Source organism: Podarcis pityusensis (assembly GCF_964106645.2).
Source record: "Podarcis pityusensis genome assembly, chromosome: 1".
In the NCBI taxonomy this organism is placed as follows: domain Eukaryota; kingdom Metazoa; phylum Chordata; class Lepidosauria; order Squamata; family Lacertidae; genus Podarcis; species Podarcis pityusensis.
The window spans coordinates 122,824,718-122,849,619 of record NC_138028.1 but is presented as its reverse complement, the minus strand read 5'-3'; the positions used below and the strand labels follow the sequence as shown (position 1 = coordinate 122,849,619).

General features: G+C 41.6%; 1 protein-coding gene across 1 annotated transcript in view; it reads right to left on the bottom strand.

The window, feature by feature from the left end:
- DNAH7 (dynein axonemal heavy chain 7) overlaps window positions 1-24,902 on the bottom strand; it is a 152,997-nt gene that overhangs the window by 62,178 nt on the left and 65,917 nt on the right. Inside the window, exons 30-42 of the mRNA XM_081023134.1 lie at window positions 24,732-24,881; window positions 23,485-23,667; window positions 20,961-21,137; window positions 19,867-19,998; window positions 16,903-17,127; window positions 15,197-15,394; window positions 11,713-11,868; window positions 10,825-10,993; window positions 9,428-9,554; window positions 7,993-8,212; window positions 6,174-7,046; window positions 3,283-3,512; window positions 979-1,309 (exon numbers count right to left, since the gene is read on the bottom strand). Coding sequence (XP_080879260.1) covers window positions 979-1,309; window positions 3,283-3,512; window positions 6,174-7,046; window positions 7,993-8,212; window positions 9,428-9,554; window positions 10,825-10,993; window positions 11,713-11,868; window positions 15,197-15,394; window positions 16,903-17,127; window positions 19,867-19,998; window positions 20,961-21,137; window positions 23,485-23,667; window positions 24,732-24,881 — 3,171 coding nt within the window. The remainder of the gene's footprint in view (window positions 1-978; window positions 1,310-3,282; window positions 3,513-6,173; window positions 7,047-7,992; window positions 8,213-9,427; window positions 9,555-10,824; window positions 10,994-11,712; window positions 11,869-15,196; window positions 15,395-16,902; window positions 17,128-19,866; window positions 19,999-20,960; window positions 21,138-23,484; window positions 23,668-24,731; window positions 24,882-24,902) is intronic.

The following is a 24,902-nucleotide window of genomic DNA, read 5'->3' as shown; positions in this document are numbered from 1 at the left end:
CTTAATCCATTCCGGAAGTCCGTTCTTAAACCAAAACCGTTCTTAAACCGAGGTGCACTTTCCCTAACGAGGCCTCCCACCACCGGTGTCCTTCCACCGTTTAGCTTCCGTTTGTAGACCGAGGTAAAGTTCGCAAACCGGGACACTACTTCCAGTTTTATGGAGTTCTTAAAGTGAATTGTTCGTAAACAGGACTGTTCTTAAACCAAGGTATCACTGTGTGTACACACACACATATATACACACACACACACACACAAATATATATGTGTATATACACACACACACACACACACACACATATACACAGACACACATATACACACACATACACACACACAAACACACATGTACATATATACATATACACACACACATACACATACACAAACACACACACATATATATTTATACACATACACACACACACACACACATATATATATATACATATACACATATGTATACACATATATACACACACACATATATATATTTATCCATACACACACACACACACACACACACACATGTATATATATACATATACATATACACACACACACACATATATACATTTATACACATACACACACACACACATATACATATACATATACACATATGTATACACATATACACACACACACATATATATATATATTTATCCATATACATACACACACACACACACACACATATATATATATATATATACACACACACACACACACATACATAGACACACACACACACATATATATACATATATACACACACACACACACACATATATACATTTATACACATACACACACACACACACATATATATATTTATACACATACACATACACATATACATATACATATACATATACATATACACGTATGTATACACATATACACACACACACACATATATATATATATTTATCCATATACATAGACACACCCTTCTATATCCTGAAGGCCATACCTGAGCAGTCAAAGTGTCAAGAGCAGCCAGGGCGCTTTCCAGGATTGGCAAGGCTTCGGCCAAATCAGCATCGCACTCATCTTTGATGGCTTTGGCAGCCATGGCTTGCTCATTAGCCACGATTTCGTCGGCTTTCACGATTTTCTCCGTTTTGGCAACTTCCAGGGACTCCTTCTCGATCACGAGCATCATCTCGTCCACCTGCTTGCTGGCTACCCTCAGCTGGGGCTGAAGGGCTTCCAGCTCCACCTGCATCGTGGCCACCTGGGCTGCTGCCGAGTCCAGTTTCTGCAAGCCAACTTCGTACCTTTTCTTCATTTTCATCACCTGCCTAGAAGCAATTTGGGACACGTTCACACGGGCGACACACATTGCAAGTGTCATCAAGTTAATCCGAAAGCAGCCCCTTTTGCTGAACACACTTCTGATTCCATGTCCCCTTACAGTAACCAACTATCAATCTTCTTGAGTTTTTAAAGCCTGACTCAATTTCACAACCCTATGCCCTTATTAACTCAAATATCTATTTATTTCTCATATTTTAAGATTACATTCCAAGGTAGCCAGCAACCTACTTTTAGATAAATATTACTTTACCCGTTTTTAAAACTCACTTTCCCCTGACAAGGCCACAAATCCTGGCCCAATCTGAGGTGCTGGTGTTTACCTATAAAAACATTCCTAGCCTAGGATTAAAGTACGGTAATTCAGAGACAGACTCTCCCTGTTTTAACCTCTGTGTTGCCTACATTTTGGCAGATTGGGCCCTGGGCTCTGTGTATCTTCACTTTTTCAAGTCCAAGAGAACCTCCCCAGGAGTCAGGAAATGTAACTCTTTCAACTGCAGATGGGGCACAACATGACATCTCAACTGCTCATTTTGGCAGGCTTTGTAAGCTGCTTTGAGCACTGCGAAAGCCAGTGCAAGCTAAATAAATGACTGGGTGGTTAAGCGCACAAATAAATACAAACATCTTGCAACAAACTCAATTATATAAAAAAATTAAAAGGGGGGGGAGTTTCTAACAGCTCAGAAAAGCATACACTATCTTGCAAAGAGATGAAAGTTACAAGCTACAATATTTTTATTCGGTAAAGGGACCCCTCACCATTAGGTCCAGTCGTGACCGACTCTGGGGTTGTGGCGCTCATCTCACTTTATTGGCCGAGGGAGCCGGCGTACAGCTTCCGGGTCATGTGGCCAGCATGACTAAGCCACTTCTGGTGAACCAGAGCAGCGCACGGAAACGCCGTTTACCTTCCCGCCGGAGCGGTACCTATTTATCTACTTGCACTGCGTTGCTTTTGAACTGCTAGGTTGGCAGGAGCAAGGACCAAGCAACGGGAGCTCACCCCATCGCAGGGATTCGAACCACGACCTTCTGTTCAGCAAGTCCTAAGCTCTGTGGTTTAACCCAGAGCGCCACCCGCATCCCAATATTTTTATTAGCCTGCTATCAGTACAGGACTATGTTCGTCATTTGGGAAGCATTAACACCTTAAGACAGGCATAGGCAAACTCGGCCCTCCAGATGTTTTGAGACTACAATTCCCATCATCCCTGAGCACTGGTCCTGTTAGCTAGAGATGATGGGAGTTGTAGTCCCAAAACATCTGGAGGGCTGAGTTTGCCTATGCCTGCCTTAAGAGAAGAAAGAAAAAGGTCCAAACTCTTAGGTTTGTTTGTTTATTAATTACAAAAGCTTCTTTGCCTGGTCATCTACAGGAAATCCTTATTCATGAAGGGTGACCAAGCGAGAAAAATTGCACACCTGGTCTAACACCCTACATGCCAATAATAATAATAATGATAATGATAATAATAAATTTATTATTTATACCCTGCCAATCTGGCTCTGTTTCCCCAGCCACTCTGGGTGGCTCCCAACAGAATTTTAAAAAACAAGATAAAACATCAAACATTTAAAACTTCCCTAAACAGTGCTGCGTTCAGATGTCTTCTAAAAGTCAGATAGTTGTTTATTTCCTTGACATCTGATGGGAGGCGTTCCACAGGGCAGGCGCCACTACCGAGAAGGCCCTCTGCCTGGTTCCCTGTAACTTCGCTTCTCGCAGTGAGGGAACCGCCAGAAGGCCCTCAGCGCTGGACCTCAGTGTCTGGGCTGAACGATGGGGGTGGAGACGCTATACGTTATATGTCCAAGTAGGGAATAATGAGAACAACCACCATTTTGTGCATGCTATACTCAGTCTGTTATAAGGGGCTTGAAGTGCAGGCAGGGGCTGGGAGCGGGGAATGCAAGGCTATTTCTCATATCAAAATTTTATATTAATAATACTTACGCCCTATTCTTTTCCAACAGAGATTTGAATGTGGAAATCAACTCCAGGTATGAAGTAGGTGTTACATAGTTGTGTCTCTGGAGTTCGTTAAAGAATGATTCAGACAAATTAATGGTAGTAGTATGAAATTTTTGACACATATCGATACAACCATCTCGGGTTTCCTCTGACATTTCGATATCTTCTAGGGAGCGAGTAGCAACAGCCTGCAACGCGTCCGAAGGCCACGACTAAATTTAAGGAAGAGGAGCAAATAATTTACTCTTATCATGGAAACAAGATATTGCATAAAGAATGCTTCCGCTGCGGTGTTTTGCTAGCCCAAAAATGGAAAACGAGCGAGGTCCCAACTAAAGAAGAATGGCAACTTAAATTGATGGAATATGCGCAGCTTGCGGACTTAACATATAGAATAAGAAAACAAGAAGAATGTACGTTTAAAGAAGATTGGAAAATGTTTATTGAATATATGGGGGGGAAATTGTATACTCCCTGGCAGCATTAAGATAAATTCAACAGTGTAAACAAGTTTTGATGGATGTATTAATGGTTTAGTTTATGTAAAATGTGCTGGGATTTATGATACGCAAAATGAACCATGGAAAGAGAAGAAGGGAAGTCATTGATATCTTAAGGATGTAAAATGAGTATTCAAAATGGTAAAACAGAAAACTCAATAAAAATTATATACAAAAGAGAGAGAGAGAAAGCGGTTTCTCAGACCTGCACTAGACAAGACTAGGCAAAGCCTGGTATTTTGAATACCAGGGCAGGGACTAGCAATTTAATCAGTAACTTGATAGCATATATATATGCGCGCTTCCTGGTCATATCTGCTAAACTGGGAGGAAACATGACACGCTAAGTTCATATGACAGTATTGATAATATGCCTTCAAGTAGTCACAACTGAAAGTATTCTACAGGGATTCTGTTACATATACTGAAGGGACAGTCCCAGACAATATTATGCATACTTAAACCTATAGAAATTGATAAGTTTAAGGATCAAGGTAATCATAATGTCGGGGTTGTGTGTCTGGAGCCCCAAGCCCCTTTTTCTTGCTCAGAAACAACTATGGAGGGGCCTGATTTGGTTGGGGCCATGACACAGAGGGAGGGGTTTCTAGCCCTCAGCTTTTGCACCATGGACCTAATCCAAATCACACACGCATATACACACCCTGAAAACTATTAGCCACAAGCTAAAGTCAGAATAAATGTTTTCCCTTCTGAAAAGGGGAAGATTGGCGGATGTCCCATACCAAGATAGGCTGTGCCCATGCTCGCAGGATATTGAATGTATGGAACGCAGTTTATTGCATTGCAATCTGCAAGAAGAGGAAGAAGAAGAAGAGGAGGAGGAGGAGGAGTTTGGACTTGATATTCCACCTTTCACTCCCCTTAAGGAGTCTCAAAGCAGCTAACAATCTCCTTTTCCTTCCTCTCCCACAACAAACACTCTGGAGGTGAGTGTGGCTGAGAGACTTCAGAGAAGTGTGACTCGCCCAAGGTCACCCAGCATCTGCATGTGGAGGAGCAGGGAAGCGAACCCAATTCACCAGATTACGAGTCCAACGCTCTTAACCACTACACCACGCTGGCTCTAAACAGGTTAGACAGCATCTGCTCAATCCAGTACTAACAGAACAACCTGGAATTGTCAACTTTTTTTCATATCAAGGTTCTCCTTGAGGGTAAGTTGTAGCAAAATTCCTCTCAGAGACAGTATAAGTCAGAAATCAGTATGTACAGGCTAAAGCTCCTCTGTTGGCTAGCAAGGCTGATTCTACACCTTAATAACTGTTGATTATTATTTATTGTTGTTGTACTGTGTGTTTTGGGTCTATAGACCGCAATAAAGCTGTGTGTATTGGCCACAAGCAAGGAAGCCTACAGGCTTAAGGGGTTAAGTATCACATGGTACTACAAAAATAAGAAGGCACCATCTTCCATTTGCCACATGCAGCACTGTTTCAATTCTGCTGCGGTTCATCTTCCACTAAAAATTCTTCCATTCTCAGTGGAAGGGTTATATTAAGCAATATGTTTGAATGTTGAATGTGTAAATGTATGTCTAGAGAAATTGGATAAAACAGAAACCATTAGATGTACTGCTGGGTAAATGTTTAATGGTTGTTGTATTTGTTTAAAAACAATTAAGAATGGTTTTGTTTTTTTAACTGCATTATTCTTCCCACTGTCTGCTATAGCTAAATTCCATGACCTACAAAATTCACATTATTAATTCCACAATGTACAGAATTTTTGTTAATTGCATTGTCAGTACACTCTTCCACCCAATTCATTTTGTTTTTTGACAAATTAATAATAATAAATAAATAAACATAAAAAATGTGCACCCCACACCCCTGAGACCATTCTATTGTAACTATCCAACCTTCCAAAATTTCAACACCTCTTGCGATGGTTTGACCCCTTTTCATTTTAACAGTACAAATTCTACAAATACAAATTCATTTCAATGTAGAGAGAATGCAATGTAAATGGGTGGTCTGTGTGTGTGCTGAGGACAGCTATGTATTGTTTGCAGGCTGAAAGCAACGGCAACAGTAAATTCTGATCATAGTTATTGGAATGATGCCCATTCCATATATGGGGATGAATAAGCAAACATCCAGATTTCCATTCCCATTTCTGTTTTCATAGGAAATCTCCAACATCCGTATGTTCAGAATGCATCCAGGGGACTACAGGTTTGCCTATTCCTCCATCTAAAAATGACTGCACATAGCAAACTATCACATCAAGCAGAATTCCAGGATCTAACATTGTCAAGTTAAATAGAAACGTTAAAGAGATGCTGCTTCTCACGATGTACTCATGATGAAGCTTGCATCACAGAATGTGCATATTCCAAAAGGCCCCTACCTGAAACCAATCAATGGTGCAGCAGTTAACAAGCGCCGGGAACTTTCTAAGACGATTACGGAATGCATCTCCAATGGGACTCATGGCCAAGACAACATGCAACTGGTCTCGGCAGCGGTCAATGAACATGTTGAAAAGGGCAATGGGGCTGCCGTCCGTCTGCTTCGTTCTGTCACGCTGGCGGTCTATCTGGCGCATCTTTTCACAAATTTCCTGCTTCTCGTCGACCGCAAAGAGGTTTGGTACCTCTCCGGCATTCAGCAAGTTGTTGATGTCTTCCAAGAACGACTCCCTTTTTATCTGGCTGTCGGTGAACAGGAAAACCCCTTGCATCTCTCCTTCGGTAGATCTCCTTAGGATGACTTTCAGGTCCTCATGCCATTCATTGGTCCCGTAACTCTTTGATATTTCAACCTGGAAAGGTGTGTAGTCTGACATATATGCAGCCAAACGGGTCAGGGACTGCCGCCCACTTCCTCCGACACCAACCAGAAGCGCGTGGCTACGAGGCTGCTTTAGAATACGGGAAATTCTGCAAACATGTTCTATGGCAAATCGGAATAAGACCAGCTGCATGGGTTTCTTGCTCATTTGGTTGTATTCGTCCAAATGGCCCTCTACGACCACCCTCAAATGGTCCACATCCAAGACCTCTCTGTAGTTTGTATCATCCCTTTTAGGATCATGGAAATCGCAGAACATCAGGCTTCGCAAATCATCTTCACTCACCAAACCATCGCCATCGAAGTCCAATCTCTCAAAAAGATCGTCAAACTCTTCTTCGAATTGGCTTTTCATTACTTGTTGGATGCAGCCAATGAGCCAGGATCGATCCGCTTTATCTACTAAGCGATCGTAATACACCCGAAGGACCTGCACGACAAATGGCAATATGGTTGTTCTAATGGTGGCAATTCCAGTCACAAACATGAAAATGGAATGGGAATTCCCTCAGGTACAATATGTATGGTAATTAGAATTAATATTGTAAAGGAGTGTAGGAAGAACTTAACACTAGGGCTTAAGTGAATACTATGTTTCATATGGTAAAAAAAAATATTCATTTTTCTATCAACAAAACATTTACTGGTTGGCAGGATGGGGGCAATAATTAAGATCTACACATTAAAAGTTCCACAGGGGAAATGCAAGTTCAGTTAACTTCAAACCAGTAAATAAACTCTTCATTTATACTTTATGCACTTGTCATTTATTTAGCAAAAGCCAGAAATTAATATTTGTATTACACTCAAAGGTGGAATAGAGCAATACTGAGATATAGATACACAAGTTTTATCAAATATATAAAAAAAAGGTTTATCTTCTGAGATTTTCACCCCATCCATCCTAAAGGGCTGAGGTGGGTAACTATTTAAAGCAATGTCACCCACTTGAAAATACAGTTAGATGCCCCCACCTCTCTGTTGACTTGCTTAAAAGCTAATATATAAAAAAAGAAATCTTCTGAAAGCAGCTCAGGCTTGACTCCATTATGCCTTTTGTGTATCTTGTAGAGAGCAACAACGTATGGATTTAACAAAATTTTTAATACTAAGTAACTGAAAGAACAGCCATGTTCTAAATCAGGCTTCTTCAACCTCGGCCCTCCAGATGTTTTGAGACTACAATTCCCAGCATCCCTGATCACTGTTCCTGCTAGCTAGGGATCATGGGAGTTGTAGGCCAAAAACACCTGGAGGGCCGAGGTTGAGGAAGCCTGTTCCAAATCAAATAATTTAACTGCCTCACAAGAAAATACTTTTTCATCATATCAAGACAAAAGCCTTCAGTTATTGACTAATGACAACAAAAAGTTTACCTCATGAACCCAAAGGCGTTTTATTGTCCCTGTAGATGCTGTCGTTTCAGGTCTCGACAGGCAAACACCTTGGATGACACGAGAGAAATCACGCAAGTTGAACAAATAGTGTGATTTGGTTGGAGTCGGGAGCAGATTCTCCATAGCCTCTTTATATACTGTCATGGTGCCATTTACAATCTGTGCTGTCAGCTCAACATATTCTGGAGGGAAGCTATAACTGTTGGTTTAAATGTAAAACGAAAGAAATAAAATGACTCGTACAATGCTGCCGAGCAAAACATAAACTTTAATGCACTTTGCTGCACTTGCTAAACTCCTTGGGCTGCCAATCAAGGATGGCTATAACAGCCGTACATATATGTCGGAGGTTTCTAAAGATATAAGCGGTAGTGAAGCTGTTTGCCAGTGGGAACCACCAGGAGCCATTAAGGAATTATTAAGAAGGGAGAGGAAGTCCTGCTCCTACCACTAATTGTCAGGAGATAATGGTGGAGGGACACGGGTGGCACTATGGTCTAAACCGCCGAGCCTAGGGCTTGCTGATCAAAAGGTCAGCGGTTCAAATCCCCGCAACCGAGTGAGCTCCCGTTGCTCGGTCCCAGCTCCTGCCAACCTAGCAGTTCAAAAGCATACCAAAAAGTGCAAGTAGATTAATAGGTACTGCTCCGGCGGGAATGTAAATGGCATTTCCGTGTGCTGCTCTGGTTTCGCCAGAAGTGGCTTAGTCATGCTGGCCACATCACCCAGAAAAACTGTCTGTGGAGCGGACAAACGCCGGCTCCCTCGGCCTGTAAAGCGAGATGAGCGCCGCAACCCCAGAGTCGTTCGCGACTGGACTTAACTGTCAGGGGTCCCTTTACCTTTGCTGTTTAATGGTGGAAGCAAAGGAGCACTTTTTTTTTCTTTTGCTTTTGAGATAAGTCAAATAATAAATTAAATAAATATGTAAACATTGAACATATTTTAAAACATGTGTATGAGAATCCAAAAGGGTTTCACTGTTCCATGGGTTTTACCTTACTAAAGGAACACTTACTAAATGAGCAAAAGACAAAAGTGTTGAATATATTTGAAAAATAAGGGTATACAAGGATGTGCCAGTGAGCCAGTGTGGTGTAGTGGTTAAGAGCGGTAGACTCGTAATCTGGTGAACCGGGTTCGCGTCTCCGCTCCTCCACATGCAGCTGCTGGGTGACCTTGGGCTAGTCACACTTCTCCGAAGTCTCTCAGCCCCACTCACCTCACAGAGTGTTTGTTGTGGGGAAAAGGGAAAGGAGATTGTGAGCCGCTTTGAGACTCCTTAGGGTAGTGATAAAGCGGGATATCAAATCCAAACTCTTCTCTTCTTCTACTTCTTCTTAGCAGACCATCAATATCCATATTTACATTATACTGTATGCTTTGTAATCCACAATATTTCAACTTCACTCACCATATACTGAGGTGCCAATCAACTATTCTGGAGAAAATTGTATACATTGACGCATCATCAAACTCATTGATGGTAACTGTATTAAAATGTCGCAAATACCGAGGAGTAATTGGGTTTCGACCTCCACCTGCAAAAAGAAAGCACAATCATAATAATAATAAAGGAACTACAATGAACTGCAAATTCAACAATGGAAACGCTTTTAGTAGCCAATTTGGACCAGCTTCTGCTAACCATTAACAGTAAGTGAAAAGCAGGTTTTCATCAAGGACAAACTCTATGACCCAGATGCATATTCTCTATAGCGGCAAAATCCATTTTATTTGCAAGTAGGGAGAACGTTGAAGGACGCGGGTGGCGCTGTGGGTTAAACCACAGAGCCTAGGGTTTGCCGATCGGAAGGTCGGCAGTTCGAATCCCTGCAACGGGTTGAGCGTCTGTTATTTGGTCCCTGCTCCTGCCAACCTAGCAGTTTGAAAACATGAAGTGCAAGTAGATAAATAGGTACCGCTCCGGCGGGAAGGTAAACGGCGTTTCCGTGTGCTGCTCTGGCTCGCCAGAAGCGGCTTAGTCATGCTGGCCACATGACCCGGAAGCTGTACGCCGGCTCCCTCGGCCAATAAAGAGAGATGAGCACCGCAACGCCAGAGTCGGTCATCACTGGACCTAATGGTCAGGGGTCCCTTTACCTTTACCTTTTATGTCTGGATTACCAATGTTTTATGGATGGTATTTAATGATTTTATTGTCTAATTATGTCAATAAAGGCTGAATGAATGAGTAAAGGATGAGTTGAAAAGGATGTTCAAAGTAACTTTTATTAAAAAAAAACCCAAAGCTTTTCTTTTGGGAATTATAGGGACCTAACTACCTAAATTGTATACAAATTCATTTATGTATGCTGCTACAGCAGCAAGAATTTACTCGCCCAAAAATGGAAAGAAGAAGTCCCAGTAAAGGATGAATGGATACAAAAACTTATGGAATATGCAGAAATGGCGAAACTCACCAAAAGAATAAGAAATCAAGTTAACAAAGTTTTTGTAAAAGAATAGAAATGGCTTATTGAATATTTGCAGATAAATTGTAAACAGACAAAAACTTTAGAAGGATTGTTGTAATAACCTGCAGTTTTATAAGAGTATATATTTACAGTAGATAATTAAATGAGGAAGTTAAATGAATTTGGATACGCAGAAGATATTAAAAAATAAATTTAAGGAACCACAGAAAGAGGGGGAAGGAAGTCAAATTTCAAATTTTGAAATGTTAAATTGATTGCAAATCTAATGAAATGTATAAATTTGAAAAGTATAAATAAAAAACGATTTAAAAAAAGAACTGTGTTCCAAAAGCACCAAAAGAAAAGCTTTCAAAATAAATTCAAAAGGTCATACCTGGTGGCCCCATTGCACACATGATCTGAATATCCACCAGTTTAATCACAGAGCAGTCCTTCAGGTCATACCAGTTCCAATGATCTAACCACTGACGAAGTAACTCTACAGGAGGCTGAGCCCCATAAACTTCTCTTGCTGGCATATTGACATCATCCACAAATACAACCTGTAAATAAAAAAAACTATTTTTCAACACTTATTCTGTACATTGCACAAATGCCTATGTACAAAGAGAGTGAACTTCTTCTTCTTCTTCTTCTTCTTATTATTATTATTAAAAATGTGCTTCTGAGCTAGAGATGGGCTAATCTGTCAATTTCAGATTCTCATATTTACAATTTTGCATTCAGTTCTCCATAGTTCCAGACCAGTCTGCAACTAAAAAAATTAGTCATCATGAAAATTCAAAAGCATTCTAATGCAAATTTCTATATGCACATATTGCCTAATATGCACATTTTTGCAAAGCAATTTCCCCTAATACAATACATTTTGTTTATTTTATTTTCACTAACATATGCATTTTATGCACATTCTAATCCAGTGTGTGCATTTGGGGACACACATGGCTTGGCTGGCTAACTGCAGTGCAAAATTCAAAGAAGTGGGACTTTTGAATCATGGCTGTGTTTCAGGTCACATATTGTTTGGGGAAGTGTGAATTAGGAACATTATTAAATTGTCCAGATTAAATTGTCCAGCAGGCCGGATTAGGCCCACGAAATGGACTTTGGACATGCCTGCTGTATACAAACACTTTTGCCCTCCCTGACCGATACATTATGTGCTCATTTTTGTCTTCAGGTATCTGTAGCTGGTTGCAAAAAAAATGACATGAGCGTTGTGACAAGTCTGTAGTCTTGTTTTGCTTTTTTTAAAAGTTACCATCCTCTTTCCAAGAGGGGGACCAAAGACTCCTTTTCTCCTTTTATCCAGCTTTGACATAATGATGTTCTGAGTCTGAGCTGCTGTAGTCTGCGCTGAGAAGTTAATGAGCAATGGTTTGTAGATATCCTTATGTAAGCGGTTTAAGAGAAAATCCTATAAAAATAGTTGAAACGGAGGGAGAGAGAGAGAGAATGGGTCACATGAGCATATACATCTGACAGCTTATATAGCCTACTAGCAAAAAGGCACACACACACACCCCTTGTATTTATTGCCAGTCGTCTAAATGCAGTAAGCTTTTCCACGTCAAGCTCATGAGCAATTCTGCTTATAAAATGATGAGACAATAATGAATCCACGGTCGTTAACATTCACAGTGCCTTAATGAGGTTCCTGCAGAAATAAACCAGGGTGATTCAAAATTTTAGGACCCATGGTTTTAAAGAAAACGAGGTGATACATCACTGATACTCCCCATACCGAAATGAATGGGGAAGTTAAACTACCAAACGCCTGAGCTAACCAAGGCCCATTCTATCCCCAGCAAACTTCTCAAGATAGGGCAGGGGAAATAACTTTGCATTTTGCCTGTACCATAAATTCCACTTTTAAAAATGTTGTTATGCCATTTCAAGAGCACTGGAGAAGATCTTCGGTTTCACAAAAAAGAAGTACCTTCCTAGGTGTACATACCAAACCATCACTGAAGGAGTCTATGAGACCTCAGGGGCAGAGTGGCAAGTTACGCATCACCATAAAAGAGATTTTATTGCCTCATGGCAGAAGACAAGGATAAACACACTGTCTACTTTAAGCGACGCTGGTACATCATGAACATATCTGCTATGATACAGTTTTTCTGGTCTTAAAACTAAACTTTATAAAGATCCACGTTTGCAGAGAGATCCACGAACACTTTACCGTGCTTGGCTCACCATGCTATACCATATAGTACGGACACAGGTGGCACTGTGGTCTAAACCACTGAGCCTCTTGGGCTTGCCGATTGGAAGGTCGGCATTTCGAATCTCTGTGACGGGGTGAGCTCCCGTTGCTCTGTCCCAGCTCCTGCCAACCTGGCAGTTTGAAAGCACGCCAGCACAAGCAGATAAATAGGCACCACTGCGGCGGAAGGTAAATGGCGTTTCCGTGCGCTCTGGCACTCGTCACGGTGTCCTGTTGCACCAGAAGCGGTTTAGTCATGCTGGCCACATGACCCAGATAACTGTCTGTGGACAAACAGCAGCTCCCTTGGCCTGAAAGTGGAGGTGGGTGCCACACCCCATAGTCAAATTCGACTGGACTTGACCGTCCAGGGCTCCTTTAACTTATACGATGTAACGTCCACCAGGATGATAAAACCTCACACCTGTCAAATGCTGATTCCAGCCTTGGCTTTATACCTGCCAGTGCATGTACACACATTTCTTAGAGAAAGGGAGGGTGGCTAAGTCATGCTTCAGGCCCTTTGGCCAAACATGGACTGTTTCTAACTACCCAGTGCAGCTGGTATGCTAACCCTGAACAGAATCCAGACACAGGGGGTGGGCTTCTCAAGACCTGGCTTAAGCATTTAGTACACTTTCACCCATTTTTCTAAATCACACACACACACACACAGAGAGAGAGAGAGAGAGAGAGAGAGAGAGAGAGAGAGATCATTCTCCAGCTAAACACATCAGCATTGCTTTGTTGCCTTCCGTTAACTTTGGGTCCCACGTTACTAATATTTTATCAGTGCAATAAATCAAAGTCGCGTTAAAGAGTAATTAAATAAAAGCCAATTACAGCCCTTTATTGCAAAAATAATTTTCCAGTTTAGTTACTCCGTGTTAACCAGAATAAATTTCTAAGTATCAGAATCAGCAAAATGACTGTGGGAGGCCACTTGCTACTTTTCGCCGAAGAGCAAATCTAATTATGCATAACATTAATGCAAGAATTAATTGCATTAATAAAAATTCATTTACAGGGAAGGCAGGCACACAAAGAGAAATAACTTACAGGAAGACAAACACCGAGGGGTTTTTTATAGGCTTTTTGACTGAGATTATATCAATTGTTCTTCTAAATAAGGAGTTCATAATTTTGGTCACTTATGTGGGTAATGGAGGGGAACTCAAAGTGGCTTTATAGAATGCCAAAACAACCATTTAACAGATGTGCTAATATTTATATTTCTCAAGATAACTCATAATACCATGAAGAGACCTCTTTTGACATTCAGGCAAAGGAATATTGATCTAAAGTAAAGAGCAAACCGAATATGCATTTTGATAGCTCCAAGTTAAACCTAAGGTCATTCCCAATCTTCACAACAACCCAAGTCTCCTTTCCCTTGCAGCTTCTTATCACCACCACTCCTTGTCCACCAGACTCCTCCTTAAGGCACATCTTTTCACCCCAGTTTTCCCTTCTTTTGTTTCCTCATCTTCCCTCCCTAATCTGTATTGCCTCTGATTAGACTGCAAGTCTTTGGGCCATTTTATTTTTCATAGGGACACAGGTGTCAGGGACGTGGCTCAACCGAGCGCAGGGGAAGAGTCAGACTCAGAAATTGAGACAAGTGAGAGAGAGGCCAACTCTGCAGACGAAAGCTGGCTGACAGAGCCAGGAAGGGGGAGCTCAACCCTCCTTCACAAAGAAGTCACAGACACGATAGCTCTCAAGAAGGGGGAGAGTTAGGAGGCAGTCAGAGGGTTGCTAGGCAACCAGCAGAGAGGCAGAAGACAGCGTGTCTAGTGGAAGTGGGAAGGGGCAGTCCAACTTCTCAGCCCCTGTTCTCGGAGACAGGACAAGGTCAGAGTGCAGCAGAAGGGCAAGAGGGGAAGGGTGGGAATCTGGCATCCTTCCTGCTGTGAGAGGGGTGGAGATTCAGACTGACCAACTCCTTCGAGGAGTGCAGGCCAGAAGCCGCGCTCTGGATGTGTTTTGTAAATAAAAGTACCATAAAACTGCTGGATAGTCCTTAATTCTTATTGAGGCTTGCTTGCTTACCTGCCTGAGATCATTACAACAGGAAGCTGCTGTGCACAGAGTCAGACCATTGGGGCATCTTTCTCAGTACATTGACCAGCAGTGGTTCTCCATGGATTTCAGGCACCGTTATCTCCCAGTCCTACTTGGAGATGCCAGGGAATGCCCCTGGGATCTGCTGTGGGCAAGGCAGATCCCCTACGACTGGCTCCCCTTCATTTTTGTGCACCCAGAATTTTTGAGCTCCAAGTAAAGGAATAAGCATCAAAGCTGAGGAATGGAACAGTTAGGATGCCTGCTCAAAACGTCTTCTGCAGCTACCGCTGACATTGTCTCCTTACTCTGCTAAGGTTAGAGGGAATGAGAGAAATCCACGCCCAATCTCGAGAACGAGGATAAAGTTTGGTGGTAAGAAGCACAGGGTCCAGTTTTCATTAATTCCCAAACAGTGGGGATTCTCCTTGCAGAGACAAAAAGTGCAACGTACATTTCAAGACATACTTACTATGATATATACGCTCTTGCCAGTTCCTGTTGGCCCGACAAATATGAACGGCTTTTGATGTGTTGTCAGCATTTCCATTAACGAAAAGTATCGAATGGTGTCCAGAGTGGGAACAATTATTTCGTTGAACAGCATGTCTTTCGGTATAGGCGGAGCCGTCTCAAGTGCCTCCACCCAAGGCTCCCACCTTCCTGCGCCCTGTTTCAAAACATAACACAATCAGAAAGAACAGGAGAAAGATCTCAAGGACACATTTCACCCTGCGCTAGTGAGATTGTGCCACATCCCTTGCTGTATCAGGAACTGCTTTGTGCTCAACTGTGTGCTTCTGCATCTATGAATCAAGAACTCAGGACCACACACGGTCAGGGCTGATCACCCATCAGCCACGTGGGGACACCCGAATTCCTTTAAAAAAAAAAAAATCTTTATTGCTTTTAAAACTTAGAAGAAAAGAAGAAAGAAGAAAATAGGCGAAAGAAAAAGACAAAATAGAGCAGAGAAGAAAAAAAAGAGAAAGAAAAGAAAAAACAATACAATACAATACAATAAACAATACAAAACACAACCTTAACACACTAAACTAAACAAAGCAAAAGAACAACAATTTAAAAACATATATCATACCATTTCATTACTCTATCTTTCATTCCCTTATTTCATCGACCTCCTCTCACCTCCCTTTTTGTATTCCACTTCTATTACTTGTTTCAGCAATTCCTTTCCATCTTTCTCTATTTTTATCATTATGAATATCTTAACATATTTTGTACCTTATTTTCCATTAATACTGAAATACTTATTTATACCTAACTCCTTATAACATTTCTGCTAAAGCCATAAAATTGCATTCCAACAATTTTCTAACACTCATTAAATTTACAATATTTCTATATATAAACTTTAAACTTTCCCAATCTTCTACCACCACCTCTTCTCCCTGGTCTCGGATTCTGCCAGTCACACCTGAATTCCTGCCACTCTTTCTTTGAGTTGCTGGGGTGGGAGGAGAAAGAGTCAGGCCCTCTTCCCTCCCAAACAGGCAGCTAGCTTCAGTGGAAGTATGTCGAGACTGGATTACAGATCAATTTATCACTGAAAGCTAAACCACGCCCATCATTAAAGGTCCATACATTGTTCTGAATATAAATATGAAACTGGGCATTTACTCGTCTTTTTGTCATATTGGGGTGGACTGAAAAATGCCAGCTATCATTAACTACTTTCTGAAAGGTAAAGGTAAAGTAAAGGGACCCCTGACCGTTAGGTCCAGTCGTGACAGACTCTGGGGTTGCGGCGCCCATCTCGCTTTATTGGCCGAGGGAGCCAGCGTACAGCTTCTGTGTTATGTGGCCAGCATGACTAAGCTGCTCCTGGCGAACCAGAGCAGCACACAGAAACGCCGTTTACCTTCCCGCTGGAGCAGTACCTATTTATCTACTTGCACTTTGACATGCTTTCGAACTGCTAGGTTGGCAGGAGCAGGGACCGAGCAACAGGAGCTCACCCCATCACGGGGATTCAAACCGCCAACCTGCTGATCGGCAAGTCCTAGGCTCTGTGGTTTAACCCACAGCGCCACCCGCATCTGAAAGGAGTGTTCCATAATTCAACCAAGAATACTGATCTAACGTAGAGGTGATACTGGAAATGAATTTGCCAATTAAATTCCAGGAAAGACCTCTATTGAAAACAAACACACTCACATCTTTGACAAAGCGGTACTCATAAATTGTTCCATCCTCTGGATAGGGGACAGTCAGTATTTTTGCACGCATGTGCTCAAGACCACTCAGCAATTTATATTTTTCTCTCGTTTCGTCGCTCATTGGCCCTTCCAGCAATTCACGAACAATCTTGTCAAATTTCAGCCGGTCACTCTCCTTACAGCTGGCCCCGACAGACCAAGTGAGAGAAAACACAAAAATGCTCTAGTGCAAAAGGAAGGGGGGAAAGGTGTATTAATTAATTAACAATGAAACCCTATGCATGTTTACTCAGAAGTAAGGCCCACTGTGTCCAATGGGGCCTACTCCATGGCTCCAATGGGGCTTATTACTATATGAAAGGGGGCAAAGAATCAGAGTCTAAAATGATAATTTTTATACTAAAGTGCAGGATTGAAAATGGCCTCAGCCCAGTATACCTGAAGGAGCATCTCCACCCCCATTGTTCAGACACTGAGATCCTCATCTGAGGGTCTTCTGTTGGTTCCTTCACTGTGGGAAGTGAAGTTACAGGGAACCAGGCAGAGGGCCTTCTTGGTAGTGGCGCCCACCCTGTGGAACGCCATCCTTTCAGATGTCAAGGAGATAAAGAACTACATAGCTGTTAGAAGACATCAGAAGGCAGCCCTGTATTGGGAAGTTTTTAAATGTTTGATATTTTATTATGTTTTATATATGCTGTAAGCCACCCAGAGTGACTGGGGAAATCCAGCCAGATGGGCGGGTTATAAGTAATGAAATTGTTGTTGTTGTTGTTATAAAACCTCTTAATGAGGGTGAAAGAGGAGAGTGCAAAATATGGTCTGAAGCTCAACATCAAAAAAATGAAGATCATGGCCACTGGTCCCATCACCTCCTGGCAAATAGAAGGGGAAGAAATGGCGGCAGTGAGAGATTTTACTTTCTTGGGTTCCATGGTCACTGCAGATGGTGACAGCAGTCACGAAATTAAAAGATGCCTGCTTCTTGGGAGAAAAGCAATGACAAATCTAGATAGCATCTTAAAAAGCAGAGACATCACATTGCCGACAAAGGTCCATATAGTTAAAGCTATGATTTTCCCAGTAGTGATGTATGGAAGTGAGAGCTGGACCATAAAGAAGGCTGATCGCCGAAGAATTGATGCTTTTGAATTATGGTGCTGGAGGAGACTCTTGAGAGGCCCATGGACTGCAAGAAGAACAAACCTATCCATTCTGAAGGAAATCAGCCCTGAGTGCTCACTGGCAGGACAGATCCTGAAGCTGAGGCTCCAATACTTTGGCCACCTCATGAGAAGAGAAGACTGCCTGGAAAAGACCCTGACGTTGGGAAAGATGGAGGGCACAAGGAGAAGGGGACGGCAGAGGACGAGATGGATGGACAGTGTTCTCGAAGCTACTAGCATGAGTTTGACCAAACTGCGGGAGGCAGTGAAAGACAGGAGTGCCTGGCGTGCTCTGGTCCATGGGGTCACGAAGAGTCAGACACGACTAAATGACTAAACAACAACAAAACCTGAAACTACACTACACTTTGTGGATTGCTCTGTCTGGAGAGATTAAAGCTCACAGCAATAAGAGCATCTCTACACATTATAATTGATGCAGGAAGCAAGCATAAAAGGTGAGAAATCAGGAACACGTGACCTGGATTGGGCCAGAGTTCCCAGAAACATTCAGTATCATGGAGGAGGCAAGGAGTAATATATTATTATTATTATTATTATTATTATTATTATTATTCCCACCCATCTGGCTGGATTTCCCCAGCCATTCTGGGCAGCTTCCAACAAAATATTTAAAATGCAATAAAACATCAGACATTAAAAAATTCCCTAAACAGGGCTGCCTTCAGATGTCTTCTAAAAGTCAGGTAGTTGTTTATTTCCTAGGAGGAAAAGCCCTATGGTGTATGAACCCCACCCCCACCCCACCCCGATGGACACAGAGGTAAATGTACGACAGATGCAACTTCATGCATGTATGATGGCGAGAGTTTATAAGTTGGCTGAGGAAAACATCACTGGAGCAGTAAGCATACTGTACAGAAATGCCTTAAATGCAATAGTTCCAGCTAGGAGCTGATAGCTCAAATCATTCCAGTATCTAAGCTGCCAGACAAAGGTTCTTTTTATCATGTGTGGTGGTCTTAGAGTAAGGTTAAAGCTTACTGGGAAATGATATACAATGAATTGAAAAAGATGTTCAAAATAACTTTTATTTAAAAAAAACACCAGAAGCTTTTCTTTTGGGAATGACAGGGACAGAACTACCTAAGTTGTATAGGTGGAGATTCAATCCTTCTCCAAGCCATCCCACAGATGGCAAGGGGGAAGAAGACTATAAAAAGGACTCTCTGTATGCCCTCAGTGTGCCGGGACTAGCGCTACAGCTCAACACCCACAGCTCTTGCGTGAGGCATGATCAACCTACGTGAAGGGCCTTGTGAGTATGGATGAAGATGTGAGTGTTTGAATCTCTTGGTACCAATGTATTAATGTATACAAAATAAATGTTACATGAGAGGTGTGTCAACCCAGATCTGGTCTCCGACGTGTCTTATTGAAAGTCCTATAACATACGGGATATCACTTGTCTCTACGGATTTCAAAAGAACCAAGTGACCACGGTTTGGTGACACTTCCCAAAGCAGGGAGGGCTTTGGGAAGGTGGTGAGAGGGTTCTTAGACCAGTCAGAGAATCGTACCTCTTGTCCTAAGCCGGGCAGAAGCTTCCTGGACTTTGGGGAAGGAGGTGCCAGGGGAAATTTTAGGGGATTAACCTAGCCCCCTTGTCCATTGACTACAAGCCACTGTAATGCACCCCTAAGTGATCTAAGTATGTTACCAATCCATCAATTGTAATGCATCAGGTTTGCACCAACACTCTAATTTGATAAAGATCCATGGAGGTTAACTCAAACCAAATCTCTGATTCAATGCATTAACAAGATCCTGCCCACCTCAAGCCAAGAAAATATTTCACGGTCCGTAACAGTCTTAAGTTTCGCTTCATTTTGAAACTCATCCATGAGGCAGTCCATTAAATTCATCAGCGATCGAACCAAGTTGGTATCTGACGTAGGAGACAGTTCCTAGAAGGAGCAAAAGCATGTTCTCCATAGTACATGAACTTAATTTAAAATGAGCCCGTTCCATCAGCCTTACCATCAAAAATTAAACAACGCCTAACTCTAAGCATTATGGGCACAAGGGATCAAAAAACAAAGCCCTGTGTTATCCTTAAGACAAAATAAAAAAATAACCTCCAAGTAAATAAAATAAAGAAATGCAAGCAATTTGTTATCCTCAGTCCCATTTCTTTAGATTTTTCTCTTATTGCATAGGGTAAGAAATAGGAGTGATAATAATAATAACTGCAATGCCAGCAACCGAACTGACTGAACTAAAGACCAATCTAATGCCACTGGAATGTTGACTGTGAATGCCGACACAAGAATATGGACTGCAAGTTTATACATATCTACTCAGAAGTAAGAACAATTGATTAAGATGGGACCGAAGCTGAAAACTTTCCCCAGAATGCACGCTTTTATCATAAAGTGCACACTTATGCATGCATCCTTTAAACAAAATACTTATTTTTGTGCACTGTATCGTGAAATCCTATACAATGTACAATCTGACTGGGAGTTGTGTTCCAGTCTACAAAGTTCAGGAACACGGGATTGAGGGTTTAACCACCCTTCCTCTTGTTCCGTTGCTTTCCCCCAAGGAAAACTGCTCTTTAATGGTCAAACAGAGCAAAGGGCAATTCAGGTTTTCTCCAGATTGACGTTTGCTCCGATTTAGCACCAAAGAGCAGGATTTTCCTGGGAAAAGAGAGTGGCAAGGGGGAAACCACAGGACGAGCCCTGTCTCAGCCCGCTGCAAAGAATGCACCAAACAATTCCCTCCCTCTCTTGGTTCCAAACCTAAGTATCCACATTTTGTAGGGGGGGGGAGCTCTTGTGACCATGATTAAAGCATTCATGCTTCTGTACTGACACACTCCAGAAAGGCAATTTCCATTTCATTAAATCCATGCTTAGCTCACCTTTGTACACTTTCTAATAAACTCAACAGAAAGCGGGACTATCCTGTCAAACAAGCCTGTTATAAACTCTTTATGTAGAGGTGTGACGGTGGGAGGCATCAGATGTAGCCAGGATAGCATCACGGGTCTCCAACCTAGCATTTGTGGCTCCATATAGACCATGCCACATCTGGAAACCTGCAAAAGGAGGATACCTTTACATATCTTAAGGCTATAGATAACCTAACCTAAAGGAATGCTTACATCTTCATTAAACTTGTGAAAGCTGGCTCGGATAGTCTAGGTCTAACAGAACAAAATGATTGTCAACAATTATATAAATCACAAGTTGACGTATTACATGCCAACAATTTCAGATCTAACCAGTAGCAGTGACACAAGTTCTAGTTTGCATGTGTGTGTAAATCATAGCTTTCATTTTTTAAACTTCCTTTATTAAAGAAAGAAGGAGAGGGAGAGGGAGCCGACTCCTGAAAACAAAAATAATTTTCTATTAAAAAACTGCAATTAAGAAAAGGCTTCATTCATTTTTCACTAATCCATTATACAAAATCATGGTTGTAGATACCAACTTTAAAAATAAATCAAAAAATCAAACGACAGTTTATAGGAAGACCGGCATTGCAACAAACAAAAATATATCTTTCCAAAAGTGGAAATCAAAATGGACAGGGGACTGGGGTAGAAACTACTTAAAAGAATGAAATCTAACAAGAACTTGGCATGCCGATTCCAAACACATTCGCTCAGAAATGTCCCATTGATTTCAAGGACATTAACTTCCACGAAAAAGCATTTAGGAATTGTTATTTTTAAAACAATACAACGAGAAAGTTTGCTTTTGGCTGACTAATTGGATAATGATTGTGTTAGTTATCAAAGACCTGCACAAGCTGCCAGTTTGCTGCCAGGCCAAGTTCAACATGTTCCTATTGATGTATGCAGCCCTTAACAGCTTGGGACCGGCTTGATCTGAGAAACTTGCACTTTGATCTGATCTGAGAAACTTGCACTTACAGGTCCCCCACAGTATTCCTTATGCATTTGTGAGGAGTTATTATTTTAGCATGGCAGCAGCACCTGTGGTTTGGAGCTCCCTGCTTAATGACATTAGGTAGGCACCTGCTGTTTACTGTTTTACACACCTGCTGAAAACCTTTCTGTTTCAGCAGGCTTTTCCAAATACAGTGGTACCTTGGTTCTCAAACAACTTGGAACCCAAACACTGCAAATCCAGAAGTAAGTGTTCTGGTTTGCGAACCTTTTTCAGAAGCCAAACATGCTCTGTTTTGAGTGTTATGCTTCCGATTTGAGTGTTACACTAAGGTCTGTCTGTTTTTGCTATTTATTTTGCATTTTTGTTTTTGCAGCTCTTTTTTGTTTTGTTTTTGTGACTGTGTGGAACCCAGTTCAGCTACTGATTGGTTGACTGTGACTTCAGTACATTGATTATTGCTTTCATTTTATGGATCAATTGTCTCATTAGATAGGAAAATCCATGTTAAATTGCGGTTTTAGGGGTTGTTTTCAAAAGTCTGGAACGGATTAATCCATTTTGCATTACTTCCTATGGGAAAGTGCGCCTTGGTTTTGGAACGCTTTGGTTTTGGAACAGACTTCCTGAACGGATTAAGGTGGAGAACCAAGGTACCACTGTACAAGATTTGGTTACATCTCTTTTTCCATTTGTTATTGTGTTTCGTTGTGGTTTATTTATTTCTAACATTTTAGATATAATTGTTATTAAATTGTCCTGTGAAAAGGCAAAGGGGTTTCGGGAAATGATACATAATGAATTGAAAAGGATGTTTAAACTGATAATTCCTTTTAAAAAAAACCTGAAGCCTTTTTTGCTAGGAATAAGGGGGACAGGTGTCTTGAAAAAGCTGACGAATTTATTTATGCGACAACAGCAGCTAGAACCTTATATGCACATAAATTGAAAGAAGAATAAATTCCAACAAAGGAGGAATGGCCTATGAAACTGACGGATTATTCTGAAATGGTGAAATCAGCTGCCAAACTAATAGGACATAATGACAAAGTGTTTAAGGAGGAATGGAGACCACTGATGGATTATCTATCAATTTATCACCAATATATGAAGTCGCAGGCAGGATTTGAAATATAAGCAGTGGGTTACTGAAAGATCTAACAATAACAGGGTTTCGATTTTAAAAAAGGTGTTATAAAACTGCTAATAAAAAAGGGGTAAAAAACAAACACCAGAAAAGGAGAGGTGGGAAGTCAAGAATTTTGTGCTGGAAAAAGAATTGCATATGCCGATAAATGTTTTGGAATATTTTTGGAGACTGAATAAAAATGATATAAAAATAATAATTGTCCTTAAATGTTTCAGTATGCTTTTATTTTATTTTTAGTGTTTTACTGTTTTTATTGCAGGTGAATTTGCCAGTGTAGATTGGGAAGTAAAGAAATGAGAAAGTTAATTTTTTTTCACCACTGTGGGCTTGTCACAATCCTAATGTCATCGAAAAGCAACCTAACAACCGCACCAACTTACAGTAGCAGGAGAAGCAACTTCCAGGTCCATTGGTTCAAAAATAAGGCTCATCTGTTGCGACATCTGAATGATCTCACCACTCATCAGACACAGTTTCTTGTTATCATCCAGCACGGTATTCATATTCTCAATCCACACGGCATCCACAGGCCCATCAAAAATAAGCCACTTCCTGTCAGGTGTCTGGGGGGAGGGAACAAAGTTTTAGTACAAATAACGTTAAGAATTGGTAAGGTGAGCAAAAAGACCTTCTTAGAAGAGGTCTTCTGTTTCTCCCACACAGGAGAGAATGTGTTGCAGCACATATCAGCATCTAAAAACAAAGAACTATTTTATTTAAATGCAGACAAGTGTAACCAATAATCAATAATATCAATCAATAATAATAATCAATAAATACAGTGGACGCTCAGGTTGCGAACATGATCCGTGTGGGAAGCACGTTTGCAACCAGCAGCGTCCGCAACCCGCAGCGCTGGGTCTGCGCACGCATGGGCCGCACTCCTGCGCATTCGCAAAGAGCGATTTAGCTCTTCTGCACAAGCGCCAAAACCCGGAAGTAACCCGTTCTGGTATTTCCGGGTTCGGCGCGGTGCGCAACCCAAAATCGCACAACCCGAAGCGTCTGTAACCCAAGGTATGACTGTAATAATAATAATTTATAATAATTTATTACTTATACCCCGCTCATCTGGCCGGGCCTCCCCAGCCACTCTGGACGGCTCCCAACAACATATTAAAAACACAATAAAACATCAAACATTAAAAACTTCCCTAAACAGGGCTGCTTTCAGATGTCTTCTAAAAGTCAGAAAGTTGTTTATTTCCTTGAAATCTGGTGGGAGGGCTTTCCACAGGGCAGGCACCACTACCGAGAAGGCCCTCTGCCTGGTTCCCTGAAACCTCACTTCTAGCAGGGAGGGAACCACCAGAAGGCCCTTGGTGCTGAATTTGTCAATTATGATGCCTTCAGTTGGTGACAATTCTAACCCTTCCCTACCATATGACCACTGAAGCGGCACAAACCCCCCACAGGACCAGGGTCTTTTATGCCTTCAGGGCACAGTTTGGCTCCTCCTTTTATTCTAGACATTGTTTACATAGAATCGAAAGGGACCCAAGGGTCATCTAGTCCAACCCCCCGCAATGCAGGAATCTCAGCTAAAGCATCCATGACAGATGGCCATCTAACCTATGCTTTAAAACTATTTATATGCTGGAATATTTTAATCTTGTTGAATACTTACAGCTGAAGAGGCAAAGGCCCTAAAGCTCACAGCCAGAATGCCATCTGACCACTCGTGGGAGACGGGATCGAATTGTCCGTACAGTTGCCCCATAGTTATAGCTTTGGGGTTGATAACAGTGATCTGAACTTTATTTTCCTCCATCAGCCCCTGAGTACACATAGGGAATTG